Source organism: Haematobia irritans, chromosome 4 (assembly GCF_050003625.1).
Source record: "Haematobia irritans isolate KBUSLIRL chromosome 4, ASM5000362v1, whole genome shotgun sequence".
NCBI lineage: Eukaryota > Metazoa > Arthropoda > Insecta > Diptera > Muscidae > Haematobia > Haematobia irritans.
This window is the reverse complement of record NC_134400.1, coordinates 132,452,675-132,471,869: the sequence shown is the minus strand read 5'-3', so window position 1 is coordinate 132,471,869 and position 19,195 is coordinate 132,452,675. Positions and strand designations below refer to the sequence as shown.

General features: G+C 34.8%; 1 protein-coding gene across 7 annotated transcripts in view; it reads left to right on the top strand.

Annotated features, from left to right (window-relative positions):
• The window catches only part of Pka-R1 (protein kinase, cAMP-dependent, regulatory subunit type 1), a 219,637-nt gene that overhangs the window by 158,531 nt on the left and 41,911 nt on the right, over positions 1-19,195 (top strand). Inside the window, exon 4 of one of the 7 annotated variants that reach the window (XM_075308379.1) lies at positions 7,051-7,063. The exons of 3 other annotated variants lie outside the window; for them this stretch is intronic. In XM_075308379.1, the coding sequence (XP_075164494.1) occupies positions 7,051-7,063 (13 nt within the window). Of the gene's footprint in view, positions 1-7,050; positions 7,064-11,016; positions 11,229-19,195 lie in introns of those variants that run through there. 3 more of the 7 variants (XM_075308383.1, XM_075308382.1, XM_075308384.1) reach the window with 3 other exon arrangements.

Below are 19,195 nucleotides of genomic sequence, written 5' to 3'. Positions count from 1 at the left end.
CTTTACAAATCAATTCAAATCAATGCAAAGGCCACCACCGTTATGATAAAATATAAAATAAAAATCAAAACACTTTGCAAGGAATAAATAACATACGTATACAATGTTGTGAAACATTCGCATAAATCCACAATGGTCCACTTGAAATCAATTCACATAGAATGTGTACAGAGTCTATTAATATCAGAGGTAATAATGATTCATATGACTCATATTAAAATACATAACGGTGTTATGCTAAATCATTTGAAAATTTATGTATGTATTTGGTATATTTTTATAAAACAATGGACTAATTCGATACAGTTTTTTTTCTCTCAATTTTTTGTCGACCTACCCTAAGATATCTGCCAGTCTGAACTGTTAAGTGCTATACACTTGATAATAATGTTAACAGCTGTAGTATTTGTTGTAATTGTATAGCAATGGGTGTATATATAGAGAGAGATATCCGATGGTTGTCTAAATTTCTATTTAATGTCATTGCAGGTTCTTAATTGTTTTTGTTCTTTTATTTACTAACATTTCAATTTACCCCTAATTACGAACACTTAATCTTATAGAAACCAGCTCCCTCTCTCTCTCTCTTTGCCAAAATCTCATTTGATTGAGTGTGTGTGTGCTTCATTTATTTACTCTACAAGCTGCTTCTCATTTTATTATAACTGTTGTAATAGCGTAGTGGATTAAAGGTGGCCTATGTTATTGTAAGACATTTATAATTATTATTGTAGTGGATATTAGAGATGTGCACGTGACACGAAATTGTCGTGACTCACGAAAATTTTCGTGAGTCACGCGTGAGTCGTGAGTCTCGCTGATGGAAACTGGAGGTGTGCATGCGAGTAATAGTTTACTCACGCTCACGCACACTCACGACTGAAAAACCATACTCACGCACGATATATATTGTGACTCACGAAAAATATCGTGACTCACGAATAATTTTATGATTAATTTACCTTACCGAAGTGTCTGAAAACATGAGCATTATTAAAATCGAGAGTTATTAAACTCTTAACATCTCTGGTGTCACTGAAATTGTAATTGAATTTAACTCTTAAGCGTTTTATGTTGGTGAGCAGGAATATTTTCGTGAGTGTAATTCGTTACTCACGCACACTCACGAAGATATTATTTTCGTGATTCACGCTCACGCACGACATTTTGGTTTGTTAATAACGCGTACGCACACTCACGCTGTTGTCATGGGATGACTCACGTCTCACGCACGAATCACGAAAATTTTCGTGCGTCACGACAATTTCGTGTCACGTGCACACCTCTAACGGAAACGGCGTGAGTGTGATTAACAAAATAAATGTCGTGCGTGAGCGTGAGCCACGAAAATAATTTCTTCGTGAGTAACGAATTTCGGAAAAATATGCTCACGACACGAATACGCCTAGGGACATAAAACGCTTACGAGTTGAATTTATTTACAATTTTAGTGACACCTGAGATGTTAAAAGTTAAATAACGCTCTCGATTTTAATCATGCTCATGTTTTCAAACATGTCCCTAAGGTAAATTACTCATAAAATTATTCGTGAGTCCCGACATTTTTCGTGATTCACGATATTTTTCGTGAGTCACGGTATTTTCGTGAGTGAGCGTGAGTCCTACTAAACAATATCGTGCGTGAGTAAGATTTTCCGTCGTGAGTGTGCGTGAGCGTGAGTTAAATATTACTCACGTGCACACCTCTAGTGGGTATACAGTTGTTTAAATAGATTTCCTCATGATGGCCTCTTATTGTTATTACTATTATTATTTGTTTGTTATACCCTGCGCCACACTGTGGAACAGGGTATTATAAGTTAGTGCATATGTTTGCAACGCCCAGAAGGAGACGAGATAGACACATGGTGTCTTTGGCAAAAATGCTCAGGGTGGGCTCCTGAGTCGATATAGCCATGTCCGTCTGTCCGTGAACACATTTTTGTAATCAAAGTCTAGGTCGCAGTTTTAGTCCAATCGACTTCAAATTTGGCACAATTATTTGTTTTGGCTCAGAATAGAAACCTATTGATTTCGCCCAATATGGACTTATATGGCCCCAGAAGCCAGAGTTTTACCCTCATTTTGCATAAGAAGAACAATTAGTACTATAGTCAAGTGTGCCAAATTTTATTGAAATCGGTTCCGATTTAGATATACCTCCCATATATGTCTTTCGCCCGATATGAACTAATACGGTCCCAGAAGCCAGAGTTTTACCCCAATTTGGTTGAAATTTTGCACTAGGAGTACAATTGGTAGTGTAGTCAAGTGTGCCAAATTTTATTGAAATCGGTTCAGATTTAGATATAGCTCCCATATATATATATATCGTTCGCCCGATTTACACTCATATGACCACAGTGGCCAATCTTTTACTCCGATTTAATTGAAATTTTGCACAGGAAGTAGAATGAACCGATTTCAACCAAATCTGAACCGATTTGGTTGAAATCGGTTCAGATTTAGATATAGCTCCCATATATAGCTTTCGCCCGATTTACATATAGCGATTTAGATATAGCTATGTTTTTCTGATTTCGACAAAAATGGTCAGAATACCAACATTTTTCTTGTAAAATCGCCACTGCTTAGTCGAAAAGTTGTAAAAATGACTCTAATTTTCCTAAACTTCTAATACATATATATCGAGCGATAAATCATAAATAAACTTTTGCGAAGTTTCCTTAAAATTGCTTCAGATTTAAATGTTTCCCATATTTTTTTATACCCTCCATCATAGGATGGGGGTATATTAACTTTGTCATTCCGTTTGTAACACATCGAAATATTGCTCTAAGACCCCATAAAGTATATATATTCTGGGTCGTGGTGAAATTCTGAGTCGATCTAAGCATGTCCGTCCGTCCGTCCGTCCGTCTGTTGAAATCACGCTAACTTCCGAACGAAACATGCTATCGACTTGAAACTTGGCACAAGTAGTTCTTATCGATGTAGGTCGGATGGTATTGAAAATGGGCCACATCGGTCCACTTTTACGTATAGCCCCCATATAAAGGGACCCTCAGATTTGGATTGTGGAGCCTCTAACAGAAGCATATTTCATCCGATCCGGCTGAAATTTGGTATATGGTGTTGGTATATGGTCTCTAACAACCATGCAAAAATTGGTCCACATCGGTTCATAATTATATATAGCCCCCATATAAACCGATCCCCAGATTTGGCTTGCGGAGCCTAAAAGAGAAGCAAATTTCATCCGATCCGGCTGAAATTTGGTACATGGTGTTGGTATATGGTCTCTAACAATCGTGCAAAAATTGGTCCATATCGGTCCTTAATTATATATAGCCCCCATATAAACCGATCCCCAGATTTGGCTTGTGGAGCCTCTAAAAGAAGCAAATTTCATCCGATCCGGCTGAAATTTGGTACATGATGTTGGTATATGGTCTCTAACAACCGTGCAAAAATTGGTCCACATCGGTCCATAATTATATATAGCCCCCATATAAACCGATCCCCAGATTTGGCTTGCGGAGCCTCAAAGAGAAGCAAATTTCATCCGATCCGGCTGAAATTTGGTACATGATGTTGGTATATGGTCTCTAACAACCATGCAAAAATTGGTCCACATCGGTCCATAATTATATATAGACCCCATATAAACCGATCTCCAGATTTGGCTTGCGAAGCCTCAAAGAGAAGCAAATTGCATCCGATCCGGCTGAAATTTGGTACATGGTATTGGTATATGGTCTCTAACAACCGTGCAAAAATTGGTTCACATCGGTCCATAATTATATATAGCGCCCATATAAACCGATCCCCAGATTTGGGTTGCGGAGCCTCAAAGATAAGCAAATTTCATCCGATGCGCCTGAAATTTGGTACATGATATTGGTATATGGTCTCTAACAACCATGCAAAAATTGGTCCACATCGGTTCATAATTATATATAGCCCCCATATAAACCGACCCCAGATTTGGCTTGCGAAGTCTCCAAGAGAAGCAAATTTCATCCAATCCGGTTGTAATTTGGAACATGGTGTTAGAATATGATCTTTAACAACCGTGGCAGAATTGGTCCATATCGGTCCATAAATATATATAGCCCCCATATAAAACGTTCTCCAGATTTGACATCCGGAGCCTCTTGGAGGAGAAAAATTCATCCGATCCGGTTCAAATTAGGAACGTGGTGTTAGTATATGGTCGCTAACAACCATACCAAAATTGGTCCAATCACACAAAAATTGGTCCATATCGGTTCATAATCATGGTTGCCACTAGAGCCAAAAATAATCTACCAAAAAATTATTTCTAGAGAAAATTTTGTCAAAATTTTATTTCTAGAGAAAGTTTTGTTAAAATTTTATTCGGTTCATAATAAAATTTTCATCATTGTCAAAATTTTATTTCTATAGAAAATTTTGTCAAAATTTTATTTCTATAGAAGATTTTGTTCAAATTTTATTCGGTTCATAATCATGGTTGCCACTCGAGCCAAAAATAATCTACCAAGATTTTATTTCTATAGAAAATTTTGTCAAAATTTATTTCTATAGCAAATTTTGTTAAAATTTTATTTCTGTAGAAAATTTTGTCAAAATTTTCTTTCTATAGAAAATTTTGTCAAAATTTTTATTTCTATAGAAAATTTTGTGAAAATTTTATTTCTGTAGAAAATTTTGTCAAAATTTTATGTCTACTTTGTCAAACTGAATTATATACGTATTGGATCGATCTTTTTGATTTAATATATACCACGTATGGACTTACATCAATTTAGAAGATGGTGTTAGGAGGTTTTAAGATACCTTGCCATCGGCAAGCGTTACCGCAACTTAAGTAATTCAATTCTGGATGGCAGTGTTTAGAGGAAGTTTCTACGCAATCCATGATGGAGGGTACATAAGCTTCGGCCTGGCCGAACTTACGGCCGTATATACTTGTTTTTTACTAACATTGTGTTCCACCCTAGTGCATTAGCCGAATTAATTCCTAAACTTCTAATACATATATATCGAGCGATAAATCATAAATAAACTTTTGCGAAGTTTCCTTAAAATTGCTTCAGATTTAAATGTTTCCCATATTTTTTTTTACTAACATTGTGTTCCACCCTAGTGCATTAGCCGAATTAAATTTTGAGTCTACAGATTTTGTAGAAGTCTATCAAATTCTGTCCAGATCGAGTGATATTTAAATGTATGTATTTGTTACAAAGCTTTATATATAGCCTCCAACACATTTGACGGATGTGATATGGTATCGAAAATTTAGATTTACAAAGTGGTACAGGGTATAATAAAGTCGGCCCCGCCCGACTTTAGACTTTCCTTACTTGTTTTTAGTTATATTCGTGTTGATTTCTTAAAATTTTTAGTGTGACAATAGTTTTGTAACTGGTGGACCATTTTCATTGTGAGCAACTGTACTTTTGTTTACGTAAACTTTCGTTAACAAAAGTACGTAGGTTACGTGGCAGCCCGATGTATTAGGCTCACTTCTCTCGTATCACTGAGTGCTGACCGATTCCACGTTCAGCTCAATGACAAGGGAGCTCCTTTTTATAGCCGAGTCCGAACGGCGTTCCACATTGCAGTGAAACAGCATTACTGAGTTGGGATAATCCACCGCTGAAAAACTTTTTGGTGTTCGATCGAAGCAGGAATCGAACCCACGAAAAATATTTTTTAACGAACACATTTCGTTTATATCAAGCGCTGTTCTTTTCTGTGCTGTCATTAAATATTTACATAAAAAAGGTTTATGGGGACAAGAAATTCATAATGATATGGTGAATGTGTTAGGTGAAAGTGCTCCTTCATATGCAACAGTAAAAAATTGGGTTGCTGAATTTAAACATGGTCGTACTAGCATTCAAGATGAACCACATAGTGGACGTCCAAAAACAGTAACAACAACAGAAATTGTAGCCAAAATGCATGATATGGTATTAAATGATCGACGAATAAAAGTGCGTGAAATTGCTAATATCATGGGCATCTCAAAAGATCGAGTCCATTTAATTTTGTATGAAGAACTACAGGTGAAAAACCTTTCTGCAAGATGGGTGCCGCATATGTTAACAGTCGATCAAAAACGCATAAGAATGAACATTTCTCAAGCTTGTTTGGACCGTTTTAAGCGAAATAAAATAGATTTTAAGCGTCGTTTCATAACTGTTGATTATACATGGATCCACCACTATACTCCAGAGAACAAGAACAATCCAAACAATGCACTATGGGGCCAACGACCGGATTTTGAGGCAAAAACTACAAAAATGCACTTATCGATTTAAAATTTGGAACACATGTTGTGCATAACGTCAGAAGAGCTCATAGAAATTTTCAGATCGATCCGCCCACTGAAACCTTTAATATTTATAACCTGCACTAGACTGTGGTTTTGTATTCAATGTCTAGGTCGCCATTTTAGACCAATTGACGTTAAATTTTGCACACGTATTTGTATTGGGTCAGGATAGAGCTCTATTGATTTTGGAGGAAATCGGTTGAGATTTAGATCTGGCTCCCATATATATCTTACGCCCGGTACGCACATGAAAGGCTCAAGAAGCCATAGTTTCATCCCAATTTTCTTCAAATTTTGCACAAAGGGTAAAATTGATAATATTTGCAAGTGTGCTAAATTTGGTTGAAATCGGTTCAGATTTAGATATAGCTCCCATATATATGCTTCGTCCGATTTACACAAATGTTACCACAGAGACCAAAGTTTTACTGCGATTTACGTGAAATTATGCACAGGGAGCAGAATTAACCCTCTAATGTCCATTTAAAACGGAAGCTTTTAGTAAAACAAAGGGAGCCAGCGTGGTGCAATGGTTAGCATGCCCGCCTTGCATACACAAGGTCGTGGGTTCGATTCCTGCTTCGACCGAACACCAAAAAGTTTTTCAGCGGTGGATTATCCCACCTCAGTATTGCTGGTGACATTTCTGAGGGTTTCAAAGCTTCTGTAAGTGGTTTCACTGCAATGTGGAACGCCGTTCGGACTCGGCTATAAAAAGGAGGTCCCTTGTCATTGAGCTTAACATGGAATCGGGCAGCACTCAGTGATAAGAGAGAAGTTCACCAATGTGGTATCACAATGGACTGAATAGTCTAAGTGAGACTGATACATCGGGCTGCCACCTAACCCAATTTTACGCTACAAATTTTTCTTGCCTAGTTCTCTTGCTTTTGTGTCGTTAACATTGAAAATGTAATCAGCTGGCAAAAAAATTGGGGCATTAGAGGGTTAACATTCTAGCAATACATGCCAAATTTGGCATGTATTGGCCCCAGAGGCCAGAGTTTTGCGTTAATTTGCTTCAAATTGCACACAAAGATGGCTCTATTGAAAAGACCTCTTATTCTGTGAGTCCTCGAGTACTTCTTTGCATGATCAAGTCTTTATTATAACATTTATATCAATTTAGTGAAGCATTTCCCGCAAATACCCAATGAGACGCATCTGCTCTTGGTGTTTCTTCCATATTTTTTTGACTCGAGCGAAAATATTATTTATTTTCTTAATTATTGATACCATGCAAGCTTATTTTGCATTTCTTGAAAATTTGGAATACGACACCAAAAGATTTCCGACGTTTTTGCAGTCAAAATATTACGAGTTCAATTTTTTTATTTTTAGAAACACTGAATTTTTTGAATTTTTTAAATTTTTTCATTATGAGCCGGACGCTGCCGGAATTAAACTTAAAACCACATGAAAGTACACACACTAACCTTTCTTTCCATACCAAAATGTCGGTGAATACACGTGAATACAGAAAGTACCATTCCACGAAACACAAACATTACATGAAAATTATAAAACAAAAACTTACCACTTTAACACAACACATTTCTTTTCGCACAAACACAAACGAATTTTTAATATTTTTTATATTATTTTACGTACTTGTAGTACTATTCTCCATTTTATATAATGTAGATTCGCTTATTAGTTTATTTTTTACAACCAATTTTCTACAATGTGTTTTTTTGACTAGCGATTCAAAATGTAAACTATCTAAAAACAGCCTACTTTGCCAGCTTGTTTTAAAAGCAATGAGTTGCCATATGTTTCTAATATTTTGTATTTCGAGCTACTGGGATGTCTGACACAGAATGACGTTATCAATTATTCCAATTTAAACTACCGAAAAACTGACTTTTTGCCGCAGAATCCGGTCATTTGCCCCATTGTGCAATGGACTGAAGCTGGTGGAAGTGCCCCAAAGAAGGCAAAAACAATTCAATTGGCTGGTAAGGTGATGGCAACGTTTTTTTGGGACTTCAAAGGTATTTTATTGATTGACTATCTGCAAAATAGTAAAACAATAAATTCAGAGTACTATTGCAACCGTTTGGATCAATTAAATGTACAAATTCGAGAAAAACGTCCTGGCTTACAACACAAAAAAAAATAATTTTTCATCAAGACAACGCACCAGCGCACTATAGTGTTTTAACAATGACTAAAATCAACGAATTAAAGAACGAGTTGCTTGACCACCCACACCCTCAAAAAAATCGCTTCTCTAACATATGTTCCAAACATATTTTGCAGGAAGCACATATATTATTGGATATTGCCGAAACATTATTATGTTTGTTTTATGTGAACTAATTATATGTTTGGAAGCATTTTGAGCCCAAAAATATTATGAGCTTGGACGAATTTTCTCCCCAAGAAGATTGTGCTCATTCCCTCACATAATTTTCACTTCCACGAAATTTTTAGATCTTGGCACCTTTTTCTGTAATACAAATAATGTTGAAGAAATTATTCAATTTTTTTAAATTTTACCTTTCGCCTGGACGAAGAATCGAACCAGGAACCATGCAATTTGTAAGCCAACACACTACCACTGTGCTACGTAGCTGTTATAGTCACCAATAGAAAATTATCGTTATAAGTTACATTTATATAGCATAGTTTGCAGCGCCCACGAGCCCATGCAAATATAACATTATTTAACAGAAACATACATTTGTTGGCCACGTGGAGCAGTGGTTAGCATACGTTCCGATTTCTGTTAACGAACCAAGAAAAAAATTGTGCCCATAATGCCAAAATGATAAACAAAACACATGTCCACACATACATAAAATGCTGTTCTCAAGACGAAAACACACGCCGTTTTTTCATCAAATGTCTATTCTCTTCCCGAATGTCTTCCGAATGTCTATTCCCTTTACTCCGAATACTCATTCTAATATTCAAAATAAATAATATTTAGACTTAAGCATATCAAATTGTTGGCTTTATCATAAAACAGTTTTCCGAAACAGCATACAAGCGGTTTAACAGAAATTGCTCTCTTTTCATTCTCTCTCTACGTTATGTTGATATCTTTCGTGAACCCTCCCGGTTTCCAGAATAGCTCTATACTCTCTCTCTCTCTGTCGCTCTCTGAATAAAATATCACAACATATATATGTTTATTCGAAATTTGTAAATTTATATATGTTTACATTCACACATATTATTTTTATAAAACATTCATGCACCAAACATAATATATTCTAACATATTAACATATGTGTCCCAAACATTTAGTGTTAGTTTAGGAACATTACATGTTTGCACTTAAATATATTGTGTTTAAAAATTGTGCCCGAAACACATTTTATTTATATCGGAACATATGAAAAACATATTTTTCTAACAGTGCACCTTATTCTCCTGATTTAGCTCCCAGTGACTTTTACTTGTTCCCAAATCTAAAAAAATTCCTTGCTGGCAAGCGTTTTACCTCAAATGAAGATGCAATTACAGTTGTAAACTATTTTGAATACCTTGAGGATAACTATTTTAATCAAGGGATAGAATTGCTAAAAAAGCGTTGGACTAAGTGTATTGAAATTTCAGGAGATTATATTGAAAAATAAAAATGTTTTTGAAAAACTAACTATTCTCTTTCATTGATAGGCTAAGAAGTTTCCGAACCGCCCTCTAAGACACATTTTACAGTTCATAGTAAAAATGTATTATAGTAGTATGTAATGTTGAAAATCTTTTCGGAATCTTCCGAAAATATCTGGAATATATGTTACAAAAAAAAAACCAAAAAAACTTTTTGGTGTTCGGTCGAAGCAGGGATCGAACCCACGACCCTTAGCAAGCAAGGCGGACGTAGCACGGTGCCCAACTAAATGTATGTTTCCGTTAAATAAAGTTTGTTTAATCGGCTCGTGGGCGCCCCAAGCTATGCTATATAAATATAACTTATATGGATAATTGTCTATGACAATAACAGCTACGTAGCTCAGTGGATAGTGTGTTGGCTTACAAATTGCATGGTCCGCGGTTCTATTCTCCGTCCAGGCAAAAGGTAAAATAAAATCGGATAATTTCTTCTACATTGGTTGTATTGCAGAAAAAGATGCTAAGAATTTAAAAGACTTGTGGAAATGAGAAAGATATGAGGGAAAATGCAATTAGCCAGAAAAGATTGTTTTTTGAGTTAGTCTTTATGAAATTAATTTTACATCCTGGAAAAGAATAAACGTTTATCACAAAAATTATATACTTTTCTCCCAATGAAACTTCCTTACAGCGAAAAGCAAATGAGAAACGAACTTTGTTTGTCTAAAATTTCGTTTGGGAGGAAAGAATTATTTTTTGCGTGTATGAGAAAAATGTTTATAGGAAAAAGAAACGATAGAAGAACAATTTAACAATCAAATCTGATGATAATCCCATTACAAAAACATTTACTATAAGAACATTTGTTTATGAAATTCGGTGAATTTAATGTTTAAGGTTTACAATGCAAAAATACTTTTTCGATTACCCAATATTATAAAACCCCCCCAAAAAAAAAAAAGAAAATACACTCTGCTTCAACATGATTAATTTTCTGTGGAATGTCTCATAAATTTGCACTAAACGCGAGAGTTGTTTTAGTCTCTTAAACACTTGACAAACATTGCACAAGTACATACTTGAATATTCCAATACATTAACACTATGCCTGAGTCGCAACAAAATTATATGGAGAAGACAACAATATCTATTAATCGTTGTAGTAGCAATAACAGGCAAAGCATTAGTTGTAATTAAAACCTATAACCGTAAACGTCGTCTACAGAAGTGCCAGCGCATAATTTTGTATTGTCACGGTCCGGTACCGGTGTTCGAATCGAACAAATGTCTACAACGGAAGTGTGTTCTAATTTAAATTATTGCCTACCACACATTCTCTGTATATGAGAGGAATTCCCTTGCAATTACTCATAACGAGGTCATCTTAAAAGCAACGAAAGCCCTCTTATTATGAGGATGCAAAAAAATAAAAAAAGAAACAACAAATCAAAAAATAATATTGTCTTTAATTCAGTTTAATAATGATTGTTATGTGTCGCCAAGTCATGCAATGTGAATGCACAAATACAAAATATTCTAAAGATGTTTGCACGTGACAGTTTCGCTTCTTATATTATTCTATAATAATTTGATAACAAAAAACAACTTTTCTATTAAACATTTATGCCTATATTCATAATAATTTACTGACAGTTTATCGAAGGAATAGTAGTTAACATTTATGAATATGGTATTAAACTACGGTCATTCTTGTGATTTGTGAACGAAACTAAGATCAACATTTTTATGGAATCTACACCTTTTCTTGCTTTGAGATCCACATCAAAATACGAGTGGATTAAAGTTGAAAACATAATTAATTTTAAAATAGACTGACACAGTAAATGTTTTAATTAAATTACAAAAAAAAAAAAAATCAGTAAAGAAAATTATTGAACATGTTTAAGATTTCAACTAAAATGTTAATTAAACCAATTAACATTTTAATTAAATATACTATTCATTGGTTAATTAAATTTTAACTCAATTCCAACTACAATTATAATTGGAAAATACATAAGAAAATGCTAACTTATATTAACCCTTAAATGCTCACTGTATCTTTTAAGATATAACCAGAAAAAAATCTAACGTCTTTAAATTTTGACCGAATTCTATGAAATCAAGTTTGTTATATTTAATACATCATAGCCATGTTTCTAAAAATTTTTATTTCCGGAAAATTTGTTGTACTTCTGAATAATCTGCAGTCAAAAATAAAAATATAATTTTGACCAAAAATTCAAAAACTAAAAATTGGAAGTTAAATAATACCAGAGATGAATGTTAGGTTGGTAAAAAAAGCTGTGTTGTGTAAATATATCTCTATCCTCAACTAAATTCAAATTGTTTATTTGTAAAAAAAACTTAGTTTAATTCACACCGAATTGTTTTAAGATACAACCAATATTTTTTCAAAAAAAAAAACTATAAGAGAAAAAGGCCGGGAGGGTTGATGAAAGATATCAACATAACACAGCGAGAGAATCAAAAGGGAGCATTTTCTGTGAAACCGCTTGTATGTTGTTTCGGAAAACTGTTTAATGACAAGGCCAAAAATTTGATATGGTAAAGTTTAAATATTATTTAATTTGAATATTAGAATGAGTATTCGGAGTAAAGAAAATAGACATTCGGAACCAAGAGAATAAAATTTTGAGGGCAACATTTTATGTATGTGTGGACATGTTTATCATTTTGGCATTATGGGCACAATTTTTTTCTTGGTTCGTTAAAAGAAAACGGAACGTACGACGAGTAAGTCAAAATATTTATGCAAAGGAAATTAAAAAAAAAAAAAACAAGTATATACGGCCGTAAGTTCGGCCAGGCCGAATCTTATGTACCCTCCACCATGGATTGCGTAGAAACTTCTACGAAAGACTGTCATCCACAATCGAATTAATTGGGTTGTAGTATCTTAAAACTTCTTAACATCGTTTTCTAAATTGTTAGTTAGTCCATACGTGGTATATATTACACGCAAAGAAAAAAAAAACGTTTGGAAAACGTGTACCGAAAACTTTTTTCTTTTGTTAGAGTTTTTTGAATTGCTTCGAAAATTTTAAACTTTTATCACCAAAAAATTCGTTTGTTACAAAATTTTTATTTTTTCAATAAAAAAAGTTATTTTTGAAACAACAAAACAGTCCATTTCATTTATATCAAACACTGTTCTTTTCTGACTTTAGGTCTTTAATAAGACACATTTTACAGTTCAAAATTTAATATACTACAATGTAATGTTGAACATTTTTTCGGAATCGTCCGAACATATCTGGAATATATGTAAAAACAAAAAAAAACTTTGGTCGAAGCAGGGATCGAACCCTCGACCCTTGGCATGCAAGTCGGACGTAGCAACCACTGCTCCACAGTGCCAAACTAAATGTTTGTTTCTGTTAAATAAACTTTGTTTATTCGGTTCGTGGGCGCCGCAAGCTATGCTATATAAATATAACTTATATGGATATTTATCTATTGATGACCATAACAGGTACATAGCTCAGTGGTTAGTGTGTTGGCTTACAAAGTTCATGGTCCGCGGTTCGATTCTCCGTCCAGGCGAAAGGTAAAAAAAAATTTACAAATTTATAAAATCGCATAATTTCTTCTACATTGTTGGTATTACAGGAAAAGGTGTTAAGAACTAAACAAGTAAGGAAAGTCTAAAGTCGGGCGGGGCCGACTATATTATACCCTGCACCACTTTGTAGATCTAAATTTTCAATACCATATCACATCCGTCAAATGTGTTGGGGGCTATATATAAAGGTTTGTCCGAAATACATACATTTAAATATCACTCGATATGGACAGAATTTGATAGACTTTTACAAAATCTATAGACTCAAAATTTAAGTTGGCTAATGCACTAGGGTGGAACACAATTTTAGTAAAAAAAAATATGGGAAACATTTAAATCTGAAGCAATTTTAAGGAAACTTCGCAAAAGTTTATTTATGATTTATCGCTCGATATTATTAGAAATTTAGGCAAATTAGAGTCATTTTTACAACTTTTCGACTAGGCAGTGGGGATTTAACAAGGAAAATATTGGTATTTTGATCATATTTGTCGAAATCAGAAAAAAATATATATTGGAGCTATATCTAAATCTGAACCGATTTCAATCAAATTTGGCACACATGACTATATTACTAATTGTACTCCTAGTGCAAAATTTCAACCAAATTGGGCCAAAACTCTGGCTTCTGGGGCCATATAAGTCCATATCGGGCGAAAGATATATATGGGATCTATATCTAAATCTGAATCGATTTCAACCAAATTTGGCACGCATAGCTACAATACTAAATCTACTCCTTGTGCAAAATTTCAACCAAATTGGGCCAAAACTCTGGCTTTTAGGACCATATTAGTCCATATCGGGCGAAAGATAAATATGGGAGCTATATCTAAATCTGAACCGATTTCTTTCAAAATCAATAGGGTTCTATTCTGACCCAAATTAGGAACATGTGCAAAATTTGAAGGCGATTGGACTTAAATTGCGACCTAGACTTTGATCACAAAAATTTGTTCACAGACAGACGGCGGACGGACGGACAGACGGACATGGTTATATCGACTCAGGGACCCACCCTGAGCATTATTGCCAAAGACACCATGTGTCTATCTCGTCTCCTTCTGGGTGTTACAAACATATGCACTAACTTATAATACCCTGTTCCACAGTGTGGCGCAGGGTATAAAAACCTCGTGGATGTGAGAAAGATGTGTGTGAAAATGCAATTAGCAAGAAAACAATGTTTTTTTTTTGAGTTTGTCTTTATGAAATTGTTTTTACATCCTGGAAAAGAATAAACGTTTATCATAAAAAGTATATACTTTTCTTCCAAATACACTTCCGTACAGCGAAAAGCAAATGAGAAACGAACTTTTTTTGTCTAAAATTTCGTTTGGGAGGAAAGAATTATTTTTTTGCGTGTAGACAAAAGAGGTATGTATAGGTAAGTCTACAAATAATTACCAATCGATATGGACTTTTGCACGGTACGTAGAGAGCCAAAATTGAAATATGGGGGTCGCTTATATGGGGGCTATATACAATTATGAACTTGATATGGACCAATTTTTGCGTGATTGGAAATTGATTTATCTGAGGGATATATATAACTATAGACCGATATGGACCTAGTTAGGCATGGTTGTTAACGACCACATACTAGCACAATGTACCAAATTTTAACTCACTCGGATGAAATGTGCTCCTCCAAGAGGCTCCAAAACCAAATCTCGGGTACGGTTTATATGGGGGCTATATATGTTAGGTTAGGTAGCAGCCCGATATATCAGGCTCACTTAGACTATTCAGTCCATTGTGATACCACATTGGTGAACTTCTCTCTTATCACTGAGTGCTGCCCGATTCCATGTTAAGCTCGATGACAAGGGACCTCCTTTTTATAGCCGAGTCCGAACGGCGTTCCACTTTGCTGTGAAACCACTTAGAGAAGCTTTGAAACCCTCAGAAATGTCACCAGCATTACTGAGGTGGGATAATCCACCGCTGAAAAACTTTTTGGTGTTCGGTCGAAGCAGGAATCGAACCCACGACCTTGTGTATGCAAGGCGGGCATGCTAACCATTGCACCACGGTAGCTCCCGGGGGCTATATATGATTATGAACTGATATGGACCACTTTTGGCATGGTTGTTAAATATCACATACTACCACCACGTACCAAATTTCACCCAGATCGGATGAATTTTGCTTCTCCAAAAGGCTGGGGATCGATTTATATGGAGGTTATATATAATTATGGACTGATATGAACCAATTCCTGCATGGTTGTTGGATACCATATACTAACATTACTACCAAATTTCAACCGAATCGGATGAATTTTGCTCTTCCAAGGGGCTCCGGAGGTCAAATCTGGGGATCGATTTATATGGGGCTATATATAATTATGCACCGATGTGGACCAGTTATATAGTTGTTAGAGACCATTTACTCACACCATGTACCAAATTTCAGCCGGATCGGATGAAATTTTCTTCTCTTAGAGGCTTCACAAAACAAATCTGGGGATCGGTTTATATGGGGGCTATATATAATTATTGACCGATGCGGACCAATTTTTACATAGTTGTTAGAGACCATATGCTAACACCATGTACCAAATTTCAGCCGGATCGGATAAAATTTTCTTCTCTTATAGGCTCCGCAAGCCAAATCTGGGGATCGGTTTATATGCGGGCTATATATAATTATGGACCGATGTGGACCAATTTTTGCGTGGTTGTTAGAGACCATATACTGACGCCATGTACCAAATTTCAGCCGGATCGGATGAAATTTGCTTCTTTTAGAGGGTCTGCAAGCCAAATTTGGGGGTCCGTTTATATGGGGGCTATACGTAAAAGTGGACCGATATGGCCCATTTGCAATACCATCCGACCTACATCAATAACAACCACTTGTGCCAAGTTTCAAGTCGATATCTTGTTTCATTCGGAAGTTAGCGTGATTTCAACAGACGGACGGACGGACGGACGGACGGAGATGCTCAGATCGACTCAGAATTTCACCACGACCCAGAATATATATACTTTATGGGGTCTTAGAGCAATATTTCGATGTGTTACAAACGGAATGACAAAGTTAATATACCCCCCATCCTATGGTGGAGGGTATAAAAACGGTGGAAAATATACAAAAAGTACAAAGGGATCATCATAAAAATAACGAAAGGACACTACGAGGGCGGTTCGGAAACTTCTTAGCCTATCAATGAAAGAGAATAGTTAGAGTTTCAAAAATATTTTTATTTTTCAATATAATCTTCTGAAACTTCAATACACTTAGTCCAACGCTTTTTAGCAATTCTATCCCTTGATTAAAATAGTTTTCCTAAAGGTCTTCAAATTAGTGGTTTATGAATGTAATTGCATCTTCATTTGAGGTAAAACGCTTGCCAGCAAGGAATTTTTTTTAGATTTGGGAACAAGTAAAAGTCACTGGGAGCTAAATCAGGAGAATAAGGTGGGTGGTCAAGCAACTCGTACTTTAATTCGTTGATTTTAGCCATTGTTAAAACACTCTTGTGCGCTGGTGCGTTGTCTTGATAAAAAATTGTTTTTTTTTTTTATGTTGTAAGCCAAGACGTTTTTCTCGAATTTGTACATTTAATTGATCTAAACGGTTGCAATAGTACTCTGAATTTATTGTTTTACCCTTTGGCAGATAGTCAATCAATAAAATACCTTTGAAGTCCCAAAAAAACGTTGCTATAACCTTACCAGCCGATTGAATTGTTTTTGCCTTCTTTGGGGCACTTCCCCCAGCTTGGATTGTTCCATTGTTTGGATTGTTCGTTTGTCTCTGGAGTATAGTGGTGGATCCATGTCTCATCAATAGTTATGAAACGACGCTTAAAATCCATTTTATTTCGCTTAAAACGATCCAAACAAGCTTGAGAAATTTTCATTCTTATGCGTTTTTGATCAACTGTTAACAAATGCGGCTCCCATCTTGCAGGAAGCTTTTTCATCTGTAGTTCTTCATGTAAAATTAAATGGGCACGATCATTTGAGATGCCCATGATATTAGCAATTTCACGCACTTTTATTCGTCGATCATTTAATACCATATCATGCACTTTGGCTACAATTTCTGTTGTTGTTGCTGTTTTTGGACGTCCACTACATGGTTCATCTTCAATGCTTGTACGACCACGTTTAAATTCAGCAACCCAATTTTGTATGGAAGTTTTCAAAACACTTCACATTTTCTGTTTATACCGCGCTTTTTGTGTTAGGCTAAGAAGTTTCCGAACTGCCCTCGTATACTCTTTTTAGAGTTGGGTCAGTAAAATGAAAAAAGGAGGAAACAGTAAAATGTATAAAAACAAAGTTTAGTTCCACCTTCAAATATAAAAGCGGACATTAAGTTCGAGTTTTGCAGCTAATTTTTTTTTTCATTTTAGCGGCAAAACTCGAATCTCTCAAAACAGAATAACGTTATAACTTTTTTCGGAAATTGTATTATAACTTGGTGCAATGATTTTGTCGTCACTCTAACGATTTTGGTATTAATTCCGAGCCAAAAAAGCAGAGAATTCAAGTAAGGACACTTTTAAGACACAATTCTCTTTTAAAATCGGATTTTGCGTACTTGATTCTAGGAAGCAAATTTTAATTTTTCGTTTTTTTTTCAGCCTTTTTTTCTTCATATGCTATTATAGTCCTTTAAAAGCATGTTGACGGCAACTTTAATTTCCAAATTCAGACTCAACTTCCAGTAGAAATTTTGCTATGTTTCAAGTAAAAAACGTATTTAAAATAAAGTGTTCAAAATCATGTCCTATTTTGGAATCCTTTTTTGCTTTGTAGTCAAGATGCAAAAAGACAAGAAATTTAAAGGCAATTTCAATAATTTTAAAGAATTTTTCTGAATTATTAAAGTCAAGTTGACCTTAGTCCCAAAAATTGTTTTTCATATTATAATACCTATTTGTAAGCCGAATTATAAGGACAAAACGACTTAATTGAAAAGTTAATCAAATTTTGCATAAGGAAAAAAACTATGTCAGAGAAATGCGTCGTCTATGCTAAGCAAAATTCGCATTCGTATTTTAAGGATATGAAATCTTTAGCCTCACGACAATATTTTTTCATTATGGGGAATGATCCAAAGCAACAATTGAAAAAGTTTATTTTCTTTAAATGGAATTATTAAAGAAAAGTAAAAGGCAAAACATGGTCTTAAAAGTAAAAATTAAATTAAGTACAAAACACGATAAGTTTTATATGCATTTAAAATGGTGTTAAATGCTAGTAAAAACTGTTCACGCCTAAATAAATTTATGTGTATATTATAAAATTATTTATGTATGTTTATTCTCGACTCTATGTTCTTCTTTTGTTAGAGTTTGTGAATTCCTTCCAAAATTTCAAACTTTTATACCAAAAACAGTTTTTTGTTATTTTTGCAATAAAAAAAAAAATATTTAATAACCCACATTTCGAAGTTTCATTATAAAAATTTAATATAGTATATAAATATAAATGTGTAAATTAAAAAAAAAAATGGTGTTCACGCGTTGCAGAAATTGAACCCACGACCCTTTGCATGCGAGGCGAACATGTTAACCATTACTCCACGTGACAAACAAATGTATGTCTATGTTAAATAATATTTTGTTTGCATCGGCTCGTGGGCGCTGTAAACTATGCTATATAAATGTAACTTATAACGATAAATGTCTACTGGTGACTATAACAAGTACGTAGCCCAGTGGATAGTGTGTTGGCTTACAAACTGTATGGTCCTCGGTTCGATCCTCCGTCCAGGCGAAAGATAAAATTTAAAAAAAA